We start from the raw sequence: 25,049 nt of genomic DNA, 5'->3' as shown, positions 1-25,049 counted from the left end.
TGGCAATCGACAAACGGCACACGACCATCGAAGGCAGAAAGGCGGGCGTCCAGCCAACCACATGCAATAAAACAGCACTTAGACAGGGGGACAGGCACACAGATACACTGCCAGAAAATAATTTTAGATCATTCGATCGGTAAATAAAAGCTATAAAACATATATCGTTGAAATTCCACATTTTACTCCATTTCTTAGCAGATCTAAACAAATCTTAGTTCTTTTAAAGTTGTGCGCTCCTATCCAAAACTATGAAATCGTTATTATCCCGGAATTTATCTCAGTGCAATCCCGTATACAACCGCAAAATGGGGAGACAGAGACGTCAACTCGGGCCCGCCCAAAGAGTGGAACGGTGCACCGGGAATACTTTGCCAAATTGCACAATCTACTCAGTCTACTCAGCCCAACCCCTGACTCCAGTCCGAATCCTTTTTCCCCAGGACCTGACTAGACTAGTCTGCCAGACAGGAGCAGCAACTCTGGCTACTCATTTGACTACTCGGCCTTGTTGTCGTGGAACCTTAGTAAACTTCGTTCGGCATATAGAAGGTCTAAAAAGTATTATTCGGCAGTCAGAGATCTAATGGTAAGATACTTTCAGCAGTTTGATGGCAGAACAAAATGAGAGAGCCAATTATATGAGTTTTCTATCGACACTTTCGCACTGGAAAATCGTTCTTTATTGCAGTTGACAACTTTTATTGACAGACATAAAATGTCATTGATTTTCTGAAAAACTAAAGGCATGTTCTAGATTTCTTACTCACAAATTTCGATACATTTCATAAATCTGTTACTGTTACGGAAACAAAATTATTAAACGGTGCTGCGATTTTCACAAATTGATCGCAAAGAGGAAGTATTTATGAATCATAAAACGTTTAAGAAACATAACAAACGGCGATTATAGTATTTAACACATTTGAAATTATAAATGGGATAAATATGGCATCCGTGTTTTCCCACTAATTTGGATGCCATTAATGACACCTATTTGGCTCCATAAAATATTCCATGTGCAAGGTTTTCTTTTTATTCTTTGAATATATTTAATTAATACTTTTTCGAAAGAGCTCTTACATCACAGAATTTGAAACCGGGAACCGTTCCAATAGCCGCACAATCTTATTGACTAATCTTTGCCGCTGTAAATGAGTCAAAACCAAAGCGCAGAAGGCCAAGACGTTGGCAGACAATTTTTATTGAAACTTGTTGAACTGTCGCCGGTAATTGTTTGCCTTTTGGGCTTTGTTTGTGCATCCGTGGGGTGTGACAAAGCCAACTTAAGTAGTTGGCCAGTTGTCCGCTGGTGGGCGAAACTGTGAGTCGTTTGAAAGACATTATTCCTGCTTCGTCTTTGTCCGGCGATTAGTGGCCTTCGGCGCCAGGTGAGCTAATCGCCGGCTGAGCTGTGCGGCCGAGAAAGCTGGAAAGGCTAAGAAAGCTGACTGGATCGGATTGGATGGGATCGCTGGGGCGTCGGGCCGGCTGGGCGGCGAAGGTGTCCTGGTGTCTTGGCCAAAAGTCGCCTAATTAACCAGCACTTTGTCCTGGGCCACTTAATTAGCGGAGTGCAGAGGACAGAGCTCCTAGTGCAGAGCGCCGCGCACATACAAATTGTTGGCGGGGACAATTGCATTCCAGTTGCGCAACAGAAATGGGCGCCAATTAAAGTTGGCGGCAGACTGGGAATTCGAGTTGGTGGCGGCGGCATCGTCATCCAAAAGTTTGGCGAGCATATTTAAACTTTTTGCGCCAACGTTCGTTGTTGGATTTTATGTGTATGATTTTAATTCCATTAAAAATTGCGCCCGGCATGCGAAGTGTACAAAAGAGTTGGAGGAGTTGGAGAAGGGCAGAGTGTCACATTTAAAATATTTTTATTGCTAATACTTTTTTTGTTGCTTTATATTTTGGCATTACTGTTTTTTGGTGCTCGACGCTAATTAAATGTGTAAATTGTTGGAGTTTTTAATTAAATGCGACAAATGTCTACAAAAATTAAGCGAAGCAGGCAAGGACAACGCAACAAAAGGATTGGCCGGAGCCCATTGTCCTGGGCGCTCTCTGCTTATTGGTGCATTTGTCTGGGTGTTTTGGTTTGGCATTAGTTTTGGCTTACTTGGCTTACAGCATAAGCTCGTCAACTTTTTCTAGTTCACTGCAAAAAAGGCGGCAAATCAAATCAGCGTAATGCAAATGCAGAGAGTGCCAAATGGCAGACAATTTGGATAACTTTGATTTCGGATGGGGGCAGGCACAATGGCATTGCGTGCATTTCATACAACAAAATAATGTAAATAAGATAATAATGATAATAGTAAATAAGTCGTAAGTAGTTAGACAAGGCACATTAGAGACGCGTGAACTGTGATCAATCTGGCAGGCACAACACTTAACTATTCCTCCTTGTTCTCGGCAGCCGGAACCTCCCAGTAGTGCTCGTCCAGGTGATGTTCGTCCTTCTTCAGGTTCCGGAAGTTGGTGTACTTCAAAACGGCACCTGTTTTTGGAGTTTGTGTGCTTTAGATTCTCTTTAAATTTACACGATAATTTAAGTTGTCATACCTGTCAAAATACCACCGCCGATGGCAATAAGTAGTGTGACAGCGATGCCAAACAATTGGTAGCCCGCCTGCGAAGTGGCGTTTCGGCCAAGACCCTGCGGGAAACGGAAAACGGGAAACGAGTCCAAAAGGTATTAACACCCACCGGTGCACAGATGCCGGACATGGATACTCACGCCCATGATTTTGGTCTCGGTTCCGTTGGTGCCCACCATGGCCGGGAAAATGTCCTGCAGCTCGGATTGGTACTCGCCCACGGTGGCCATCGAGGCGTAAATGGCGGAGGCAATGGCCGAAATCAGGGCAGGCATTCCATGCAGGTTGTGCACGCCACAGGTGTCGTGCAGCCTCAGATTGGCCGTCATCCAGGGCTAGAAACCAGAATAAATGTGGATTTTGTTGTTGAAAAACATACAGATTGAAGCCAAAAGTATTTTAATTAACTCTGAGCAGGCCATTTTCTTAGCTCTTTTAAACTTAAATGATAAGTTCTTGACATCAACACATTTAAGTTGATTTAAGTAAATTTTTATGATTTTATGGTAATAAATCTTTTTGTGTGACACTACACACTTCAGGCAGAAAATAATTAAATTTCCTTCAACAGTTTTGATTTCAATATTTTCTAAAGTTGTAATATTTAATGACCAGTGCCTGAATTAAATTATTTAAAAGTGAAACATGGCAGGCAGTCAGTGTGTCATTTCGAAATTGCAAATTTATTTACTGCTCCACGGATTTCGGGGCTGCTGCGTGGTCATAATGCAAATGGAAGTCCGCCGGAATCCGGAATGAAGTCCGGAGGAATCCGGCTCCGGCTGCGGCTGCGGCTGACCGGCGGGCAACAAACTTTACTCATTAGCGTCGCATTTTTCCTAGGCGCACTAATTAAAGCGAAGCCACCGCCAGCTAGTTTTGGTTCCAGGTACGCGATTTGAATGGGGTTTATGCTTGTATGGAGGCCCTTTTGGGTTTTCCTCTTCTTTTTTTATTGTTGTATTTTGTGAGTGTGCTGTGTTCAGTTTTAGCGTTGCAAACTTACTGTTAAATAGCGATAGCCGAGCACCGAGACCGTGCCGGCGATAATGCCAATTAAGACAGCTCCGTGGGCGCCGAGCAGCAAGTTGCACACCGTGCCCACTGCAACTCCGCCGGCGAGGGTCGAGTTCTGCACGTGCACCATGTCCAATTTATTCTCGTGGCTGACAAGTGCGGATACAACGAAGGTGGTCACTGCAAAATACCAACGGGATACGGGTTACGAGTTAGGAAGATGGCCCAAAAACAGTAGAATGTTGCTAAAAAAAAAGCGCGGAGGGAGGCTGTGGCTCCCATTTATGGTTTACAGGCAGATTGAATGCAGCGCACGGACTTCGAATGGCCCGGCTTAATTACATGATTTTAATGCATTTTTGAATGAGTCTCTGGCTAGTTCATTAGAGGCCAATGAATTGCTGTGAGTTTCTCTTTATAGTGCGTAATGAATGAGTGGGGTTCACCGTTCTCCTGGAGTAGACTTTTTAGTTGCAAAATATAAAGATTAAAGAAACATACAATTATAAATACACAATTACGGAAGCCTAAAGCAACCCCCTATTCAACAATTTCTTTGAGAACTTTTTAGTTTATTTGTTTTTGCTTCATTCAATAGTCGATCAATCGCAAACGAGACTTAAAACAGAAAAATCACGTATACGACCTGTTGAATAGCCAAACATTCATTTCTATTTGCACACTGCACACACTTTTCTCTGCTCAACAAACTTTGTTGCAGGAGAAAATCCTGTGCATTCATAAACCCTCCTGTTTAGATTCTCTAAGACCAACAAGCAGCTATCGCTAATCACTGGAGCAGCAGGAATGACACAGCCAACCCAACCCAACAACAACGAAACCACACTTTGGTAATAAACACAAAACTAATAAAAATGTAAACACGACAGTGGCAAGATCCCATTGGATTTCCCGGGTTTTCCCAACAGGCCATACCCCCTGCCTTGTCGCCTTTCCCGCTTTTCCGCTGGCCACAGGACACAGCACAACAAGGACGCTTCAGTTTATGGCCATCAGCCAGCATAAATCTCGGCTGAATAACACTAAATACTTAAAAATCTCCATTTTATGGCGGAGCATATGTTGCAGCAATAATAATTTGCATAAATTAGTTTGGGGCCTGGCGTCGGTTGGCAACTGCAAATAAGTAAGGCAAATCTCAGCCGACGGGCGAGTTTGATGTTGGAAGGGGCATTTAACCGCAACAATTTCAAAACAGCTTTTGACGTTGTCCGGGCGACGCAAAACAACGAGAACAGCAAATTCTGGCTTAAAAATCAATTAAACAGCTTTTTTACAGCCGGTCCTCATAGTCGTCCTGGTCGCCCTCTTCGTCCTGTTTGTCCTGCTCGAGTTCTAAACTAAAGCCAGGCCAACGGCATCCGAGATTCAGGACATCAGCTGCCGTTGCTTTTGTTTTTGCTCCGCTTTTCTCCTGGCCGAACATTAAACAATTTAAATTAACGCCAATGGTGTCACTTGCGACTGTAAAATGTGTTTTGTGCTTAGCGTTCTTGGCCAATGCGGGCAGATTCTCCCCCCTCCATCGCCACCGGAAAATCCCGTCCTATTGACCGGGCCAATCCCAAATCACACGGTAGAAAATAAAAGTAGACCGAATTAAAGTCTTTTGCTGGAACCTGTTTTGATATCAATGGGATTCCTAATTGTTGAATTTTAAGATATCGAACGTGCTACTAGACTCGGTAATCTTTGTTTATTAGAAATGTCCTTGTTAAATACCCCGCTATTAAATTTCTCTCTGTGCTTTTCTATGAGAAGGTCCAGACGGCGCTCCGGCTCATTTTGTGCCTGGTGTGAAAACAACAACTGGGGCGTATTTTTGCTGTTGGCGCCGCATTCGGACAGCAAATGGCGTCGTCTGATCCGAACCCCCTTTGGTCCTGGCTCCAACTCCAGCTCCGCCCAAAACCAATCCTGCTGGCCAGACCATGCATGTCCGCCCGCATGGCCGACTAAAGGACTACGACCGTGTGCCACACCCACCAGACCGCCTCTAATTTCAGCATTGAACTGAACCCCAGCTTTAGTTTAATTAAGGCAACAACTAGTGAGCCAAGCAACCGGCTTGTCCACCGAATGGACAAGGACACGTTGGGCAGGACATGCGGGAAAGGGAGTGGGAGCGGGGTTTAGGCCACTGCAACGGACGGAGCCGCACGTTGACTCAACTAATCGCACATCCTTCCGCATAAAATGGAAAGGATACTCTACGAGGTCTATTTATGGGATGGGCTATCTCTGCTGCACAGATTGGAATGCATTGATTAAGTTTCCTCTGGTCAGATATGAACTGCAACTAAATTTGAATATGCACTTTATTGAGACGAGAATTTTTAACGCAAATTAAGATGTACTCTCGAAAAGCACTTTCACGCAGAGCAAAGAAGTGATACTCTTGAAAATATACAACATGATTCATTTATACTTTATGTGCTCGCATTCCATTTGGCCAACTAAAAATTCGAAAAAACAAAGTGAAGTGTTCTTTGTTGTTAAATGAACATTGACAGAAGAAAATTTAACATGTGAGTTCTGCGTTTAATTGTTTGCATGAAATAAATTATTTCTTTCACCAAAGGAATTTGGCATTAATTGCAAATATATATAGCCGCCTTGGCTTTATCAAATTGAATGGAATATTTCAGTAAATTCATTGTTTAAACAAAAAAAATATTAAATTCCAGTCGGAAAAATTTGGTTTTAAGATGGCAAATAAATCGAAAAAAAATTAAGTATTATTATTTGTGATTTGTACTGCATTGTGAAGGGTATTTGTGTTTTTGGGTACACATCGTGCCACTTCTGCCTTCTGCTTACTGCTGACTCGTATGCCCAGTTTAGGTGTTACCTCCATCGCCGTAACGTGAGGGCTTTAACACCATGGCCAGAAGAACCGGAGCTACAACCGGGCGATACTCCGGCCACAGTTAGCCAAGTGTCGCCCATTCCTAGTTGGCTTATCTCAGCTGCTGGCCGTACTATTATTACGGCTCTTGTTGTTGCTGCCGGGCGTCCTTTGTATACATTTAATTTGTGTTTTGTTATTTACATTAACCGAGCGAGTCAACCAAGGCAAAGCCCGACCCCGGGCTGCTGCTTTTAGCACATTTTCTATATGCGCCTGGACTGGACTGGACCGGGGTGGACGTGGACTGGACCAGAACCTGGACAGACTGGATCTGAATGGGATTTGCCGTCGTCTACTGACCCACCCATCAGACTAAGCAAATGCCGGACAGGCTGGTTCGTTTTTATGTGCGCTACGTGCTCAAAATAAATTTTCAAATGTGTTAACGAAACTATTTGACATTTAATTAGTTTGTGAGGCGCATGCACAAGGACCTACAGGGCGTCGGGTTGTGCACGGAGTTGCCTGGGATCCTTTTTCAATTTCATTGGGTGCTGTGCTAATAGGCCCGCCAACATTATAATTAACAAGGCCTGAGAAGCCCGGCAGGAATGACCCAGCAAAGCGTGAAGATATGTATGTGCGAGTGGGCGAAGATGGCCGGAAGATATGTCCGGAGATGCGAGATGGACTGCGCAGCACAGAGAATGGAATGTCCTCCAGCTGCCCTCCACTTGAGCCAGCTAATTGCCGGGGGACGTGACTCACCTGTTGCCGCGGCTAATGACAGGAACGTGTTCAAAATGGCCCGCTCGCCGCCGGCTCCATCGGCCAGAACAGAGTTGAAGCTGGGCCAGTACACCCACAGGAAGGTGGTGCCGATCATGGCGAAGATGTCCGACGTATAGCTGGCGCCCTCTAGCTTTCCCGTTTCGTTCTGGTCGCTGGCGGGTCTCAGCATCAGAGCCACAGCCAGTCCAAAGTAGGCTCCAAAGGCGTGGACAGTGATAGAGCCGCCACAGTCGCAGATCTATCAGGAACAAACAATATTATAAGAAAATCTATTATTTATTAAATATTACTTTTAATTTTTTACATTATTTCTACTCACACTGAACACATGAAGAGCCAGATACTCATTGGCCGCGAAAAGAGCCACCTCAAAGACGGACATGCACAGGAGTTGGATTGGAGTGGTCCTGCCAAGCAGAGCGCCCATGCTAATCAGGGGCACGGCGGCGGCTATATCCGCATCAATGATGTTCTCCAGGGAGAGGCTGTGGACGCAAAAACGAGGCGAAATACCATAAACAGGAAGTGCGACAGGTGACACGCCCTCTGCCGCATAAAAAATGGGGATAACTTTACCAAGAAATTGCCGTCAAATGAAATGGAGTTCATTATAATGCAAAACTGTTTGTATATTTACACAGAAAAATTTAAGAGGAATAATAGATTTCCTGGAATGTTCGGAAAGATGGTGACAAGCATAATCCTAGTTCTCTAATAAAATGCACTGAGATCAGGAAGGAAAATATATAATTTTTCCAGTACATTTGACTGTCAGCTTCTTTAGAGTTTTTACAGCTTCTTATACTTTTGTTTGCTGTTTGACTTCGGATTGTTGCCCATTTCACTTAGCATAAGTAGAAGATTCCACCCAAAGACCCTGCCCCTCAGGTTGACTTCTTCATTTAAAGTAATTGCCTGAATTCATTTTAAGCTTGGGGGTATTTCTCTTCATTTGACATCGCACACTTATTGCTTTTTGGCCTGTCAGTTTGACTTTGGACTCGAAATCGAGCAATTAATAAATTGAAGTTGTGCCAAGCACTCACCTGATCTTGCCGCCCTCCATGTGGAGGAATCCCTTCATGAGCACAGCCCATTGCACCACTAGAGCTGCCATAAACAGGGTGAATCCAGTGGCACTGTATCCGTACTTCCGCAGGAAGGTCATTAGAAAGCCAAAGCCAATGAAGATCATCACCTGGATGTCCTGGAACTCTGCGAGGAAACAGGAGCGGTAAGTCGGGCGGGCAAGGGATTTCAGGATGACCATTGTCTGGGCCAGCTGGGATGCCAATTAATAGAGTCAAGTCGTTTCAATTAACCGCCCAATTGTCTGCTGCCAAAAGTCAATTGCATTGAAATTGATGTCACCAGGGTACCAAGACGCAAGGGTGGATAGGCAACACCCACTTCCACCCACTGCCACCCACTATTACAGAGCACCACCAACACCAGTCGCAAACATCCCCTGGTGCGTATGTGTGTCCGCGCGGGTGCAATTAGTGTGAAATACGGTTTAATTTATTTATTATGAATTGCAACAAGTTGTTTACAGACGCATTTGCATAAATTGAAATTAATGACTTTAATTATTCATCTGTGAGCGTGTGTGTGTGTTCCATTGTTCGTTTCGGTTCGGTTCGTTTCGGTTCGGTTTGGCACAATGTACCCTGTTCCATGGCAGAAGTAATTAATGGAATTGGTGCCACGGGACCCAAAAGACTGCGGAGACTGTGCGAAAAAGAACTTCATTTATTTATGACCCGCCAACACTTGGCAAACAATGCCAGGACTCCTCGTCCTAACATCTTCTCGCTCCATCGAAATAGCAAAGGACTAGGACATACATTTATATTTCGGTTAGCATGGGTAATAGCTTTATGCGGGATTTGATTTAGAGCTTCGACTTGGGGTCCTCTTAATTGTTTCTGACCATTACCCATCGAATTTCCCTTCGTTCAACTTTTACTATTTAAGTCTTATTTATATTACTGAATTTTTTTGCATAATATTGCCTATTTCATTCAATTCGTGTTTATTTACTATTAATTAAATTACTTAAAAACCGCTAAAGATCAAAAGTTTTTGTTTACGAATTAACCAATTCTCAATTGATCATCATTTAATACGTTTTTTATGCGGCATTGTCATGGAAACAGCACAGCCTTTTTCTATTGTATTCATTAGCCCTACTTGGCTAATTAGTCAAAGTTTGACTAATGCGCGACATTTCCGACTTCTTAACGACTATTCTTAAAATAGACATTCTAAATGCATATATGTATTTAGAGAGTTGTAATTTATATTGCGAATTACGCGTACGCCACGAGCGTTTACTATAGTGACTTTTATTGCACACAACTGCAAACAAACAGAGCAACAATAATATAGAAATAATATAAATTTATACAAATACGAGAAATAATAATTTTCACGATTGCTTTTATTTTGGAGGGGTGAACCTAAATATATATAACAAGTTTCCGCACACAAGAGCTGCACTTTTTAGGGGTCCCGTGTAAATTAATTCCACAACGTGCAGAAAACTATTTAATTTGATTTGTCAGAATGAAATGTTTGCACTGTTGCCATGTATATTACGTTTTAGTGACTTTCATTAGACAAAGAGGACTAATTAACCAACACAAAAATATTTTTAAAGCGCGAAAAATAAAATGATGTTTGGACTATAGTTGTAAATACAAAATAATTTGATTATCAAAACCTTTTGCCTGTTGCATATAAGCCAAAACTGCTAGCAAATATTTTTTTCTAATAATAAAAAATAAATGTATTAAATTCTACTCTATTATTCATACCATTATGGTTCATTTTAGAGGCTTATAAGCGGAAGTCCTTTTTCCCCAGGGAAAGCAAAAGGATGGGGACAAAATCCCAGCTACTCACGCGGATATTTCGAAACGTGTTCGTTTGCTGATCCAGCGTCTTCGGCGTCGATTGCCAGGGGCAGCGCCGTCTTTTCGTAACGCACGAACAGCCAGAATAGAACCAGGAAGATTATTTGCACAATCATCAGGACGACGTAGCCCGACACTTTGGCAGCCGGCGAATGCATGGTGGCAGGATGTAGGTGGTGGAGCTCGGGCAAAAAATACGAAAAAAACTATACGGAACGGCTTCTGATTGGAGTTCGAGTAAAAAGCGGAGACGTAGCCGGAGTCGGAGTTTTTGCTTTTCAGATCCCGGCCGCAGACGATGCAGCACGTGTACGGGGACAGGAGGTCTTGTTCCCTTTTTGGGATGTGCAAATATTTGTGCACTTTTCTGCTCTATCTCCCAGACATGGGGATGCACACTGTTCAACTGTATAGATATATGTTATATATATCCGTTCACATTCACGATCTGCTGCGGCTGAGCACTGGGGGCGCACTGATGCCCGGAGCGATGAGCGCGGCGTGTAAGTAGCTGCGACTCGCGTCTGCGGTCAACGGGGCGTATGTGCGATATCCACAGCGATTTACTCGCATGATATAACTATTTGATTTAATTTGCAGTCGCCGCTGCTCCGGCTCTTTCTGAATTATTTACAGCGCCCCCCTGGAGACCAAGTCGTTGTGGTTCCATTATATTTAAATTGTTTTTGTTTTAGTTGCATTGCAATTTCAATTCCAATTCCAAATCGTTTTACAAGGCAGTCCAGACCTCTTTTGCGGTCTCCCCACCCAAAAGTCTGGCTTCAGTTCGATTCGGTTGGGCTCGGTTTGGTTTGTTTTGTTTGTTTCGTTGGTCAATTGATTGGTAATTCGTTACAAATTTATCCTTAGACTGCATTTCAGTGTTGTTGCAGCCGGACGATTTGCATAAACGTCATTGAATGGCTTGGAAGGTGAAAGTGGCTAAAACTTTAACGAATTCTCCAATTCAAAGTGTTGTTATTGACTCTGGGCCAATCGCTCTAGCCTCTTAGGGGGTTTTCTTGTTGACCGATAAGCCGCAATCTCAGTGCTGGTCAAGTGGCAATTGTCGTGAATGTAAGCATGTGTCAACAAAACCGATTTGGGTTGAGAACTGTCTATATACCAATTAATCCCACATACCCAGCAGTTGCCAGAGAGTAATTAACATGATGGCAGTCGAAATGATCGGTCGTTAAATAAATAACGGCTCAAGTGGAGCAACTGACTCTGTAGCAGATCGCCGCTCATTGATGAGCCCCTTTATTCGTCTTTTTTCGGTTTGTTCAAGCAATTTCAACTGATTAACAGTCTTTTTTAGTGGTTTAGTGCGAACTTTATGGGCATATAAAAGCGCATCAGGTCGCACACCAGTGCCAAAAGCATCCAGTTCCGTATGTTTGAAGTGGCTTCGAATCAGATGCTCATTCCGAACTCTTTTGCTGAAAACTAAATGCAAAAAAATTAGTTTGGAACTTAATTTTTAAAAATTGAAAATTAAATTAATTTAATAAAAAAGGCAAACAATCACTGGGCCGAAAACAGAATAAGAATCATTCTTTAAGTGTGAGATGCACAGGTGATAATGAACGCCATGGAACATTTACCCAGAGCTGAGAAAGTACTACATTTTCCAACTGTTCTTCGAGTTGATGTTGAGAATCTAGAATGTATACTTCTAATTGTTTAAGCAAATATCCATATCAAATTAAACTGAACTCATAAAAGCGGCTAGTGGGGGCCGCAACTCAGAGAGGCCACTGGGGCGTATGATTGATATTTATTTTTTCAACAAACACAAGCGCACCTGTGTGAAAATTGAAATTCTCATGGCGCTGGAAACAATAAAAAAGGTAAGGCAGAGCAGACCCCACATAAGAAAATGTGTGAAGTTTGCGCAAAAACCACAAATGTTGCCAGGCACGCGCTCAGATCTTGAAAATCCTCACACACGCACACTTTGGCAAAGAAAGAAAGCAGAGTGAAAGCAAAGAAAGCAGGCAACCGAAAGAAAGGAAAAGCATGCAGGGGGTCGAAGGGGTGAGTCGCACATCAGAGCGATTTCGTGCTGCCTACTTGTAAAGGGAAATTTGCATCCGCAATCACTTTAAATGTTTCCGTTTGAATACGCAAATAAATCGAAAAGGATTTCCAATGAATGCTTATGAGTGTCCTGGCAAACCCTTGTTAAGGTTGTTGTTTACAACAAGTGTACATGTCTAAATCCCAGGAAAGCGGAGATCCAGAGCGGCAGAAAAAATGCGATAACACTGCGAAGCGGCTGCCAAACTGTCAGGATTGCGTCCAAACTCCGGCCACAAGTGCTCCTCCATCCGTCCGAGCAGCGGCCAGTCTGGGTCATGTGGAAGTACGCATTTGGCCCAGAGTGCCAGCTGAGCCATAAATAAATATGAGCCACTGTTGTCAGACAACAACAGTCCAACAACGTTGACGATATGTTGATAAACTTTAACACCCCACAAACACTCGCATAAACCCGGTCAAGTGCCCAGAGTGGTGCAACTGCCGGGATTCCTGCTCGTCCAAGGACCTCCGGCTACTGCTCCTGCTCCAGCTGACCCACAACAATTGTGCAGGAGTGCCGCTGCCTAGCCATATGCACCGTGTTTGCATTCTCATTCGGGACGAAAGTCCTTTCGGAACATTCCCACTATGCAGGACTATTTTGTGTGGCTTTCCTGCGAAAACGCAAGTATCTAGTGAGGAATCCTTTCTGGCTGTCAAGCACTACAAAAAAATTAAAACAAAAATTTTGCAATATTATATTGTTACAAGGAATATTTAAAAAAAAGCATATTAAAAATGAAAAAAAAAATTATAATTATATTTACATGTAAATGTAAGCTTATTAAATATGAAATTAAACATAGTTTTTTATTATCATCTTAATTCGAAACCTACTAAGAGTTTTCAAGCCCATTGATGTTTCAAATATTTTCTTATTGACCCACAAGAAGGCGGAATAACTTAAATATTGTCTTAAATAATTGAAAAGTATTTTTTTTTTAAGTGTAGCATTTCAGAGTCGCTCCAGTTGCACAATTTTTGGCTGCCGCTGCACTTGTATCTGAAAGTGGGGATAGACTTGAAACGGGATGGGCTGGATGTGGGGTTACAGGCTCCTCGGTTGCGGGTGGTTGCGCCTAAGCGATTTCGCTTTTTGTCTGTTTTGTGTCAATTTTGGAATCCGCTTTGGCTACCAACCCCTCGCCCCCGGCGCGTTGCCTCGGAAAAGCTCTCGGTTGCGCCAATTGTTGGCATTTACAGCTACTTGGCTGGTGGGCCCTTGACTTGGCCCGAGATACCCCGGGATCTGCTTTGTGAGGCAGCTTAGATGTGCAGCTCAAGTGGCGCACTGGGGATTTTTCAATTGCGTTTATAATAAATTTCGATTTGTCAGCGGCGAAACGAGGAAGCGGCATCAAGTGGCCGCCGCATCCCAAGTGGCGCCGAAATCAGTCGGTGATATAGAAGCAGATACAAGCTACAAAATACGAACTCAAAGCGAGGACAGTTCAATTCCCGAAACTGGAGTAGAATGTTTCGGTTGAGAGCGGGATAATCAAATGCATTCTTGGCACTCTAATAATCTAGACCCTTTGATATTTTATATTGAGTCTTAGCTTTATAAAAAGTGATAATAAATGATAAGCTTGATAATCTATCTTGAAAATAGCAAGTATTTCTGCAGCCCCAAAAGTAGGCATTATTTTGGTTTTATTGGTCTATTGTTCTGATTAATCTTCATCCCTAGCGTGGGCTATACAAAATATAAGTCTCAAAACCAGTTTGTTTTAATTAGATATAAATTAGCGTTGCGTGTGATGCAGACAATGAGTAGAGAAACTGGATCGGTCTTGGGCGGATATTGGGCCGCGTAGCCGGTGCAATAAAATGTTAAAAGCCAGCGTGTATCGTCTTAAAAAACGTTTAACTATACAAATGTGAAGCTAGTTTGGCGCCAGATAAGCGGCAAATAATTTTATTCGAAAATGAAGTTAAACAAAGGGCACAGGTTCTATTTGTGTGTCGATTAAATGGCAATAAAGCTAGTTAATGGTGGTATTTGAACTGATTTGGAAAGGGTTATGAACTAATAGTGGACACTCCGATCTTTAACACATCTCCTCAGACAATTGCGGTGGCATGCGTTGGAGTGGGAGTCACATTTGTCGTCTCATGAGTCTGGGCGGGAGTATAGGTTGTGGCCGTGGACGGATCATGAGTCTGGGCAGGAGTATAAGGAGTGGCCGTCGGATGAGTCTGGGCGGGCGTGTAGGAGGCCGCCGTCTGATCTGGTTCCTTGTCCAGGATCACCTTCTTCAGGATGAAATAGAGGGCTCCGCCAATCAGCAGCTCACCCAGCGCTACGCAAACGATGAGAGCCCATCCGGGAATAGCAAGGCCAGCTGCAAGAAACAAGACGGATGAGCAATGTTCCCAAAATCGATCATGTATCGCTTACTGAAGTATCTGCGGGTAAGGGTGCGTCGACCGCGGTTCACTCGTCGCGTGGCCTCCGATTCCTGCAGGCAGCAGGCCAACAGTACTGCAAAATATAGAAGAAAAAACTAATTAAATATTTTTTAGACATGAGGGCACACTCGAGTAGTTTGGGAATGATTTGTCCGAGGCGCAAAACACACATCAGCACATTTTTTCAATGATCACGCGGCGTGTGGTCGAAGGTGGCCTGCTAAGATTGCGGCATTGGCTTTGAAGCATCCATCAAGCCCAAGCCAAACGGAACTCATTAAAATAGCAGCAAGACCATTCATCATATAGATCTTCAGATGTGCGAAGACTTGTTAAGATATTAACAATTAATCGTTGAGAAAATGTTTAACAACGGAGCCGAGCCAAAATCAACAAAAAACGCTGATTCTGAATGAGCCAAAATCGCGAGCGCGCGCCAACTTCGATGATAAATGTGAGCTGGCATATTCCTTCCCCATTGTTCCATTGCGGATGTCAGACTCGATTTCACGTAAAATTATCAAAATGTATTTTTAATTAATAATATTTTATGTGTGTGTTCGTTCGTCTGTTTGTTTTGGTTCAGCTCATTCGGCATATTTTTCGCATGAAATATTAAACGGATTTGTTTGTCGATATGGAAAGCGTATAGATTTCCCCTCGATTCGATTAGTCGGTGATTCATGGAGACGGACATTTGACAAAACCCATCCGCCAAATGTATGTGGCTAAGAGTGCGACCGATTTTCGTTGGCCAGCCGCTAACCAATATTAATTGTTTTCATCCACTTTTTTGTCTAACATATTTCATAATTTATATGCGAAATAATTACCGAGCTTATGCCACTTCCGGTTTTAGAGCATTGGACTTTTGGCCTAATAAAAATTGCATGAAATCAAAGTAAATGATTTCGCATTTACTCACTGCCAGCTAAATTATTTGTGTTATTTGGGAAACCTTTCAATGCAAAAAGATTTCCACCTGAGCTCACTGATTCACCTAAAACACCGCCCTGATGGGGCAACAATGAGTAAACAGTGCTTATCTGAATCGCACTGATAAGCACACATTTTTGTAGAGTTTTCTTGTGGCCGATTGTGTGACGCACACTTGGCCCAGTTACTCATCGTTAGATTCTCAAATTGCTGAAGTTGGGTTATTAAAACCCCACACCTATGGGATCATACGCATGCACCAGCGCATCATAATGCCGCAAAGTCTCACACTTGCACCAAAAAGTATCTCACAGATGTGCTGCGTATCTCTGGTTGGCACTCAAAACTCGGCAGATTCGAACGAGCATGCAGAACTTTACCCAGGCATATCACCAAGTAGGTGGAGCACTTCTTAGCCAACTTCATTTCCGTCGTTTTCGTCGGTTCGTTCGAAAAACTTATGTTCGCTTTTAGCTGTTAGCCAAGTTTGTAACGCGCACGTCGTCGACTCCAAAGTGGAACTAAAAACCTGTGCATGATTGCATTCGTCGGCAGGTGCTAGTATCTTATCTCAAAGCACCTTATCTTTCATTGATAAGATTAGAAGGCTCTCTTTTTCTCTCGATATATATTACTTCTGAGGTCATCAGCACTGGAAAAAATAATTTTTATTTATGTTCGTATATTTCTAAGCGCAACATGTTAAAATATGCTAAATCCGTTGAGTCCAGGTCCTTACACAATATTATATATATGTTCTGTGTCTGTATGTGTCGGGGAAATAAAGAAACAAGATTTTATCAGTTATTGTTGCTTAAAATAAAAGTTGTTTGGTCTCTTTAAACTTGTTTTGTCCATTAACAGTTCTTTAAATAAGAATACGAGTTTGTTCTATTTGTTGCCCATTTTAAATAATATATTTATAAAATCTTTTCTCTATACGAAGCCTTTGTTGCTATCTGAGTCGAATTTATGAGCTTAATCCCAATCCTAGGCATATTGTTTAAAAGATAGTTCAAATATTCAAAATATTCTGCAAAAAAATATAAGTAGTTGTAGGATTTTTGTTTTAAAAATGTTTTTATTATTGTTAGTTCGGGTTTGTACTCGGGTTGTTCATAGTGGATTCAAATTGACTAATACGCTCGACTTATTGTTAGTTTCACTTTGAGACTGTCAAAGTCAGGACTTCTTCTGGAAAAATATCCTCGAAAATCTCAAATGCTGCGGTGGGAGGTGACACAATCGGCGGCTTAGTGGCGACGGAGCTTCAGACGACGGACGGTCTTGTAGCGGTAGCCATCGCTGGCCAGGACGGTCTGCTCGGCGGGCACATCAATGATGGCAGAGGCGGCCTCCTCCACGGGGGGCAGGTACTCGCCGGAAGGCAGCTCAGAGACATCACGGCGGCGACGGATCACACGACGCACGGTCTTGTAGCGGTATCCATCATCTGCCAGAGGGGTCTCCACACCAACAGCCTCGGAGGCGGACTCCTCAACGGGGGGCAGGTACTCAGCAGAAGGGAGCTCATTGACATCACGACGGCGGCGAATGACACGACGGACGGTCTTGTAACGGTAGCCATCATCAGCCAGAGGGGTCTCCACGGCAATAGCCTGAGAGGCGGACTCCTCAACAGGGGGCAGGTATTCAGGGGAGAGCTCGGAGACATCACGACGACGACGGATCACACGACGGACAGTCTTGTAACGGTAGCCATCATCAGCCAGAGGGGTCTCCACACCAACAGCCTCGGAGGCGGACTCCTCAACAGGGGGCAGGTATTCGGCGGACAGCTCGTTCACATCACGACGGCGACGGATCACACGACGGACAGTCTTGTAGCGGTATCCATCATCAGCCAGAGGGGTCTCCACACCAACAGCCTCGGAGGCGGACTCCTCAACGGGGGGCAGGTACTCACCAGAAGGGAGCTCATTGACATCACGACGGCGGCGGATGACACGACGGACGGTCTTGTAACGGTAGCCATCATCAGCAAGAGGGGTCTCCACGGCAATAGCCTGAGAGGCGGACTCCTCAACAGGGGGCAGGTATTCAGGGGACAGCTCGGAGACATCACGACGACGACGGATCACACGACGGACAGTCTTGTAACGGTAGCCATCATCAGCCAGGGGAGTCTCGACGGCAAAAGCATCAGAAGACGACTCCTCAACAGGGGGCAGGTACTCGGCGGAGAGCTCATTCACGTCGCGACGACGACGGATCACACGGCGGACGGTCTTGTAACGGTAGCCATCATCAGCCAGAGGAGTCTCGACGCCAAAAGACTCGGAGGCGGACTCCTCCACAGGGGGCAGGTATTCACCGGAGGGGAGCTCGTTCACATCACGACGGTGGCGCAACTTCAGGCGGCGCACGGTCTTGTAGCGGTATCCATCGTCGGAGAGAACTCCCTGCTCGGCGGGCACCTCCACGAGATCGGAGGCAGATTCCAGGTTGTTGTCCACTGGCGGCAGGTAATCCGTGGCAATGGAGGCCGCCGAGGCAGCTGCGATCACAGCAAAGGCAATTACAAAGAATTTCTGCAAGGCAATAAGCGAAGGAGAGGGATATGGGTTAGTCCTAGTCGCAGGATGACTGCCGGAAAACTAACCATTTTTCCAGAAGATCCAAGACGATGTCTGCTAGATTAATCCAAAGTTGATTCTGTTTCCAAACCAGACCCAACGACACTATTTATACACAAACTGCGCGAAAAGTTCTCGGCTGACCGATGTCCATTCACTTTGCGAGATCAGATGAACTGAGATGAGCTACGATGATCGCAGAGGAAACCGGTTAACAAGCGCGGACTACCGCATCGATCGATGGCTTCTTCTACTCGGGCCGAACTCAGATTTGGATTGTCTAGTTGCTATTGTCAAAAAGTGTCTCAAGCTCCAATTGAACTCTGGCTGGCCATATAAGATGATTAGCGCGGCCAGCTGCCAGAAGACAAAACGAAAGTAAACAAAGACTAGCCGGCGAAGTCCGCAGATAGATTTGTAGATATTTTATATTTGTAGATTCGTAGGCAGATGGAACAATGGTCGAGGGCTCTTCGATTGTCTCGATTATTTGCATCGATTTATGTCTGCCATATGCCTGAATAGATCGGATACATTTGTGACAATCCATAACCATTGGTAATTGCAAGCGGAAGTCGCCGCTTTTCAAAGTATTTTTGGAGGCTCTTGCCTCTTGGATCTCGATGATCGCTTAAGGCCAAGATCGGCCGAAAGTATTTATACGCCATCTCGATTGATACGCGCTTGATGGTCCATCGAGTGTTGGAGTGTTGCTATTTTCGGTTTTTGCTCGCCACGCTCCATTAGGCGGCTATTAATAGATGCATGATTTAAGAGATCGCCACTTTTCCAATTTTTAATTTATATTTTTAAGCCGAAATGGCGTAGATGCTCCAATTGAGCGGCAGGCAAGCCATAAATCTTGCGGATAAGCTGAAATAGCTTGGCAATCTCCCACTCACAGCGTTCGATAGTTCGGAGGAATAGGAATCCATTCTGGCGATGGGAATGTATGATGGAGCACCACTTGACGATGCCAATGGCATTGGCTTGGCGGGAGTGTCGAGTGTGGGGCTGTCTGTCGAAAAGTGTTTGATATGTAGATGGGTTATAAGAATAGAATAAAATGTGCTTTTTATAATGCTGAAACGTGTTAACTCATTCGTGTGTTACATCCTGTTGAGCCCTGTGTTGTGTGTAAATTCTTGTAATTCGAATTTAAACTGCGCACGAAACACCGATATCTTTCTTTCATTAACTTTATTTCCTGGTCATCTCGAATCGGGGCAAAAAAACCGTCTTAATTTCAAATATATTCACACAGCGCTTCGTGGGGCTTTATGCTTTCGTTTATTCATTTGTAAAGGGCACACATAAAAAATATATCCAGCCAGGCTGTATACTACTGTGCATATTTAATTTATATCTGGCAATCAGCATCATCATCATCAAAATGACACTGCCCCTCCAACTTGCCACATTGCCCCAGGTGAATACGGAAGGAGGGGTCCCAAAAAAACAAACAGGACGGTGCGCTCTCGGGCTTCATGTACAGCGGAATCAAACGGAACAAAATCAAAATACATATCTGCATATAGATGGGACAGGCGGCCCTTTGTGCCATGAAAAAAGACATAAACAGTCACAGATCCGGGATCGCCACCTGCTCCACGGCCACATGCAATCCCAATCAGTCGTCCAGTTGGCACAGACAAGCCGTGCCCCGGTTAATCCAATGCATGGGTTTCCGGGAACACCTCAGCTGCAGGTACATCACGAAATTGGTCGAATGGCCGGTGGTGGACAGGACGCCCCTCCGCTCGCTGGTCTTATAAACGGGACAGTCGTAGACGGTCTCCGGCTCAGCGCCGGCTGTGGAGCGGGGTAGATCCTCCAGGGCTTTCAGCACGGGTCGCAGGTAAATAACGGGCAGTGTATCGAACAGGACCTTCGAGAAGGACTCGTCCACCTCCTTGGTTTTGCGATTCCAGCGGGCGCCCTCGATAAAGATGCCCTACATTCAAATAAAAAACTTGTCAGTGGAATCAATAATAACTAATAATAGAATTATGAAATAATGTTAATGCTATTAAATAAATGTGGGTTATATTGGAGCATGTCAATCTATTTTTAGCTACTGTCCAATTTGCATGCATTGCGGGAAATGAATATATTAAAAACAATCTTACTTGAATAAACTTGGTCTCATCATTGACCTCTTTTTGTTCCTGTTGCGTGTGTGGGAATGTTTTAGATTATAAACTCGTTCGATTTGTATTCTATTCGGGTTGCATAATAAGTTCGCTTATAGACTCACCCGGATGTATGCTCCTATGTCGGGAGTTCCAGGGACTTGAACCTCGAACTTGGTCACCGCGAACTCGATCAATATCATATCGATTTGGAAGCGATTCTTGCGCGAGTAGTTCTGCAGAACGCCCGTGATGAAGGATTGGGTGAAGTAGAAGCCAGATATCCAATAAACCATTGGTTCGCCGTTGTCTATCCACTCCTGGAAGAAGGCCAGCCTGCGAATGGAGACGAGTTATCTTATTTTTCAATTTATTAATAAATATTAAACATGCGACAACAATGGAAATGGGCGAATGGCAAAAAAGGCCATGGGAATGGGAGTGCACACAAAGCATTTGGCAGGAGCAGGAGCAGGAGCACACAAACAGCATCGTCCTTTGATGTCAAAAGCAAATAAGATTTTTGCCATGAATGGCAGTGGCAGTGGCAACCACAGGAGGAAGAGCATCGGATGTGTGTGCCGTATACATTTATTATATTTGCACAATTGAGGCAAAGAACGAATGAAACGAAAAGAACTTCTAGCTGGGCGCACGCGGCGTATTACTGGCAACTCAGCTCAATACAATGCCATATTGAGGGCTGTCCGAATGTCTAGAAATACTATTAAAAAAAACTATTTCTATCCCAAAGGAAAAAAAAATAGTTAATCTAAACTATTCCAATAAAATGTAATACTTAAGGCAAAACAAACTAACTAGAAGCTCTATAAGAAATAGAAACAGGCTACCCAGGAAATCTTTACATGAAGAAGATATTTTTTCAGTGCACTGAACATGACTGCATCAAAAGGCTGGAGAACAGGAGTACTCACCGGGCCAGAAGGTCGCTCACGTAGCTGCCCAATGGCTTAAGCGACGGATAGCTTTTCTTCAGCCAGTCCGCCGGCAGATTGCCAATGACCATCGAGGCGTGTGTTCGCTCCAGTTCGGGAATCATGGCAATCTGACCCACCACGGCCTTGCCCACGTTGACCAGACTCTTCCGGATATATGAGAGCAAGCGATTGAAGCGAATCAGCTCCTGTCGCAGCACGGTGTTCATCGAATTGGTGTAGATCACGGGATACGTCTTGGACACCTCGTCAATGTTGAATTCCTCTGGCAGTTGCTTGAGGACCTGCTTGCAGATGGCTATGGCCGGGTCCTCCTTGGCGCCGCCAGAGGAACTGGCCTTCACGGAGGCCATCAAATCGGTCTGGGTCAGCAAAACGCCACTGATGAGCTGTCAAAATAGTCGATTGGTATTTATTGTTATATTTTTTTTTAAGAAGACCTACGGCGTTAGTTTCCTTAACATTGCGGTTGATATCCGCATTTTCATGCAGTCCGTAGACCTCGGGATGGGGACTCAACGGGAAACTGGAGACATACTCTATGGAATTCAAGCGAGTGGGACTCATGGGCACCCGATAGGTTCCAGATTGAGATAGGGCATAGCTGGGTAAATAAATAGGTTAGCATTGCTCGGCATATGTTGAGTTTGTTAACGAACTTATCCTCTTCGATGGTATTAGGATTATATATCATGTTGAGCAGCGATAGTATCAAACGGCGATCCTTGTCGTCAGTGACTCGACCTCCGTAGTTGCACTCTCCAGTCAAATACACATGGCCGCGGAAGGGAATACTCTGACTTTGGTTGATGAACATCTTCAACTGCAACAGGGAGATTCTGCACGAAAGTACATTATGAAAATAAGTTACGTTATAATTTCCAATATTTACAACACAACTATATGTTATTACTCACTTCAAATCGGACTCGTTAAACTCGTAGGGAATGTTCCAGCCCAAGGGCCCAAACTCTCGTCTTTCCTGGACGACGGCGTGGAAGAAGACCAGAGCAAAGACGCCCCTCAACCAGCACTTGTTGGCGCTGTCCGAGAAGAGGAAGGCGTTGGTGAAGAACTTGTCCCGCATCAGCGGATCCGAGGTGAAGGAGCGATGCATGTTAGCCCTGAGCCCCTTGGGCGGTTCGTTCGTCATCTTGACGGAGTTCTGCAGCACGGAGACGGGGAAGACGGCACTGGGATAGGAGGTGCACCAGAGCCGATAGTCATGGTTGGCTCCATCCGTCAAGGTGGTGTCGTTGCAAATCCGCTCCAGGTCGCCCATCCAGCTGATGGCGACGTGACAGTTCTGCAGCACCACCCACTGGCCATGTCGGGCGGCCTCCATAATCATCTTCTCCGCTCGCGGACCCTGTCCCTGACCCAGTGAGATGGTTTTCAATCTGTTTGGGACGAGATGTGCTTAGCATAAATTTCTTTAAAGAGCTGGATGAAGCACAGATAGGTATGCTGCGGAATCGGAGGCGGAGGCCACATATCGACAAGGCGCACATGTCGCGCTTAATCGAAAACAAGCCACCACCACCTCCACAGCCAGCACCGGCAGCTTCACCATCGGCATCATCACCCACCCATGGACACGGACACGGAAATATGAGCCACTCTCGTTAATTAACTTACTTGTCGTACATGTTGCGTTGTTTGGCGAACATGAAGAGACTGGCCATGGGATCCGATCCGGCCGAGAGCAGGAACACCAGCGGAATTTTCGGCGAGCTGTCCGCGAACGAGGCAGCCAAATCGAAGGGTGGCGGCTCCACAAACGAGCGGTCCAGGTTGCGCGTAATGAAAGCCTGACAAAATCGGGGGATATTAAATGTGCACGCCGTGCCTCAGGGGCCTTGGGTTTTCGGCTACGGATGCGGCTCAACTTACCCGCACGGCTGGCACCAACTTGTCCGGACGGAGAGACTTGATGACGATCAGGAAGTACATGTCGTTCACCGTGTTGTGCGGTGCCGGCAGCTGCAGCTGGTCGGGATTGCTTGCGTCGTAGAAGTTGTGCCACTCATCCGAGTGCGTTTCCATCATCTGCGGCAGGTTCTTGAGGCTATCGTGGGAAAAGGGTATAGGTTTCGAAAATTAAAGAAGATTTATTAGCCTGCTTTCAGAAAAACTTTCTTGAATGTTGAATGATATTACTAATATATATAATATATATTATATATAGTACGTGAAATTTCGGCCGTAAACATATATTATTAATAAGAAAGAGTCCTTACCCATCCAGATCCGCAGCCTTGCAGACAGAAGCCCATGATTTATCTGGCAGCCAGGCGCCCAAGGGATTCGGGGGAATACTCTTGTATCCAATGCCTCCTGTGAGGAAGAAGAGCAGTGCTGCCTTCTCCACTCGACCCTGCGAGACCAGGATGCCCAGGCACATGACCAAGGAAATGACCAGTTTATCCTTCTCAAAAAGAGAGCGACACACATTCGTGTATATGGACTTGGTGAAGTAGTCATTCAGGTTTTTCAAACGTTCGCTCAATTGATCGGATTTCGGAGCCTTCAGAATCGTGTTGACGAAGAGATTGAGGAACCAAGATAAGGAATACTGGTACATGGGATCCACATTGGCCAACTCGCTGATGCAGAAGAACAGGATGGCCGAGTGCTTGGACACAGGGATATATTGCTGCCGTGCGGCATCGATCTCAATTTCAGTGGCCACGGCGATCACCTGCTTTTCCTGAATGTCCTCCGACAGTATCTTACTAGACGAAAGGATATTGATGGCGTTCTCGTCTTCTAGCACGTTGCCCTCTGATGTGGAAAGAACCTGGGAACAGTGTTATATGTAAGTTATATTTGGATAACTTATAGATAAATGATCGGAAAATAAGCGGTTTTTGATTCTCGTTAGCAAAACATTTGAATGATTTTTATTTAACTATTGCAAGTTATGATCTTTGCATACTGTAGAATGCGCCGCTATATTTGCGATTTAAGCATCCTGCTTCCAGTTAATTGAATTGTCATTGGCCAGGCACAAAAGCATAAATTGCTAGTCCGGCTCTAATTGAATCTGCTGAGCATGGCCAGCGGATTGGAATGGAAACTGCCTGAGCAGGAGCAGTAGCTGCTCAAAGAGCATGCGAGGGAATAAAAACATTTATTATGCCAACAGCAGTGGCAAAAGGAGCAGGATGAGCAGAAGGAGCAGCTGGAGCAGAATCAGCAGGACGAACAGAATCAGCCAAAGAGCCTTACCTCTAATATCTTCGATTCGATGGTGTACAATGCATCACGATTCCTTGCGGACTCAATAATCAATTGTTCCTTCTTCTCTTGCAAATCGGGACGCTCGTGAGCCACCACAATCGCCAGCAATTGTTCGCGTAATCCCTGTTCCGTTATCATGAAATTTAATACTGTTACCTAAACAGAGGAGACAAAATGGAGAAGGCAGGACAGGATCAATGGTGGTGGTGGTTGGTGGTTGCTGGATGGTGGAGCCATGCCACACCGAGAGTGGCACGTAAAATGGAAGGAAAACTCAAAATAAACACACAATGTGCTACAAAAAAAAAGCAAGCAAAAATTGTGTGGGCGTTTGAGGAGAGGATGGTTGGCTAAAATAGAGATGGTTAAAAGGAAAACTGCTGACAACAGTTGCAGCATAAAAAGCGATGGCAAACGGCAGCAGGAGCGAAGAGCTGGAAAAATTTTATAAACACGTCGACGGAGGAGCGGGATGAGCACAAT

The 25,049-nt window shown here is 44.6% G+C and overlaps 4 protein-coding genes across 5 annotated transcripts in view; all 4 read right to left on the bottom strand.

Annotated features, from left to right (window-relative positions):
- Positions 1 to 716: 716 nt before the first annotated feature.
- Positions 717 to 10,703, bottom strand: LOC6610840 (ammonium transporter Rh type B). 2 transcript variants are annotated; one of them, XM_002035370.2, is made up of 9 exons: positions 10,195 to 10,703; positions 8,334 to 8,502; positions 7,607 to 7,772; positions 7,264 to 7,525; positions 3,613 to 3,803; positions 2,747 to 2,941; positions 2,572 to 2,665; positions 2,404 to 2,506; positions 717 to 1,749 (listed from the first exon to the last, which is right to left on the bottom strand). In XM_002035370.2, the coding sequence occupies exons 1-9, from the start codon at positions 10,361 to 10,363 to the stop codon at positions 1,593 to 1,595; spliced, it is 1,506 nt and encodes a 501-aa protein (XP_002035406.2). In that variant the 5' UTR covers positions 10,364 to 10,703; the 3' UTR covers positions 717 to 1,592. The 2 variants fall into 2 exon arrangements, with proteins under 2 accessions (XP_002035406.2, XP_032574833.1); XM_032718942.1 differs by lacking the exon at positions 717 to 1,749 and adding an exon at positions 1,849 to 2,164.
- A 3,466-nt stretch (positions 10,704 to 14,169) lies between these two features.
- LOC6610839 lies at positions 14,170 to 16,170 on the bottom strand. The gene is made up of 3 exons (XM_002035369.2): positions 16,019 to 16,170; positions 14,692 to 14,775; positions 14,170 to 14,635 (listed from the first exon to the last, which is right to left on the bottom strand). Exons 1-3 carry the CDS (start codon positions 16,062 to 16,064, stop codon positions 14,355 to 14,357), a joined length of 411 nt encoding a protein of 136 aa, XP_002035405.1. The 5' UTR covers positions 16,065 to 16,170; the 3' UTR covers positions 14,170 to 14,354.
- A 529-nt stretch (positions 16,171 to 16,699) lies between these two features.
- On the bottom strand, positions 16,700 to 18,357 carry LOC6610838. Its single transcript, XM_002035368.2, has 2 exons — positions 18,262 to 18,357; positions 16,700 to 18,190 (listed from the first exon to the last, which is right to left on the bottom strand). The coding sequence occupies exons 1-2, from the start codon at positions 18,262 to 18,264 to the stop codon at positions 16,892 to 16,894; spliced, it is 1,302 nt and encodes a 433-aa protein (XP_002035404.2). The 5' UTR covers positions 18,265 to 18,357; the 3' UTR covers positions 16,700 to 16,891.
- A 1,122-nt stretch (positions 18,358 to 19,479) lies between these two features.
- Positions 19,480 to 25,049, bottom strand: part of LOC6610836 (dynein heavy chain 3, axonemal) — a 34,321-nt gene continuing 28,751 nt past the window's right edge. Inside the window, exons 43-53 of the mRNA XM_032718193.1 lie at positions 24,555 to 24,722; positions 23,564 to 24,123; positions 23,217 to 23,391; positions 22,962 to 23,134; positions 22,241 to 22,723; positions 21,983 to 22,162; positions 21,768 to 21,927; positions 21,303 to 21,712; positions 20,493 to 20,703; positions 20,365 to 20,403; positions 19,480 to 20,189 (exon numbers count right to left, since the gene is read on the bottom strand). Of these exons, the coding sequence (XP_032574084.1) occupies positions 19,866 to 20,189; positions 20,365 to 20,403; positions 20,493 to 20,703; positions 21,303 to 21,712; positions 21,768 to 21,927; positions 21,983 to 22,162; positions 22,241 to 22,723; positions 22,962 to 23,134; positions 23,217 to 23,391; positions 23,564 to 24,123; positions 24,555 to 24,722 (2,883 nt within the window). The 3' untranslated portion in view covers positions 19,480 to 19,865. The remainder of the gene's footprint in view (positions 20,190 to 20,364; positions 20,404 to 20,492; positions 20,704 to 21,302; positions 21,713 to 21,767; positions 21,928 to 21,982; positions 22,163 to 22,240; positions 22,724 to 22,961; positions 23,135 to 23,216; positions 23,392 to 23,563; positions 24,124 to 24,554; positions 24,723 to 25,049) is intronic.

Source organism: Drosophila sechellia, chromosome 3L, assembly GCF_004382195.2.
Source record: "Drosophila sechellia strain sech25 chromosome 3L, ASM438219v1, whole genome shotgun sequence".
Taxonomy (NCBI): domain Eukaryota; kingdom Metazoa; phylum Arthropoda; class Insecta; order Diptera; family Drosophilidae; genus Drosophila; species Drosophila sechellia.
The sequence above is the reverse complement of the archived record's forward strand: the minus strand, read 5'-3'. Positions and strand labels throughout refer to the sequence as shown.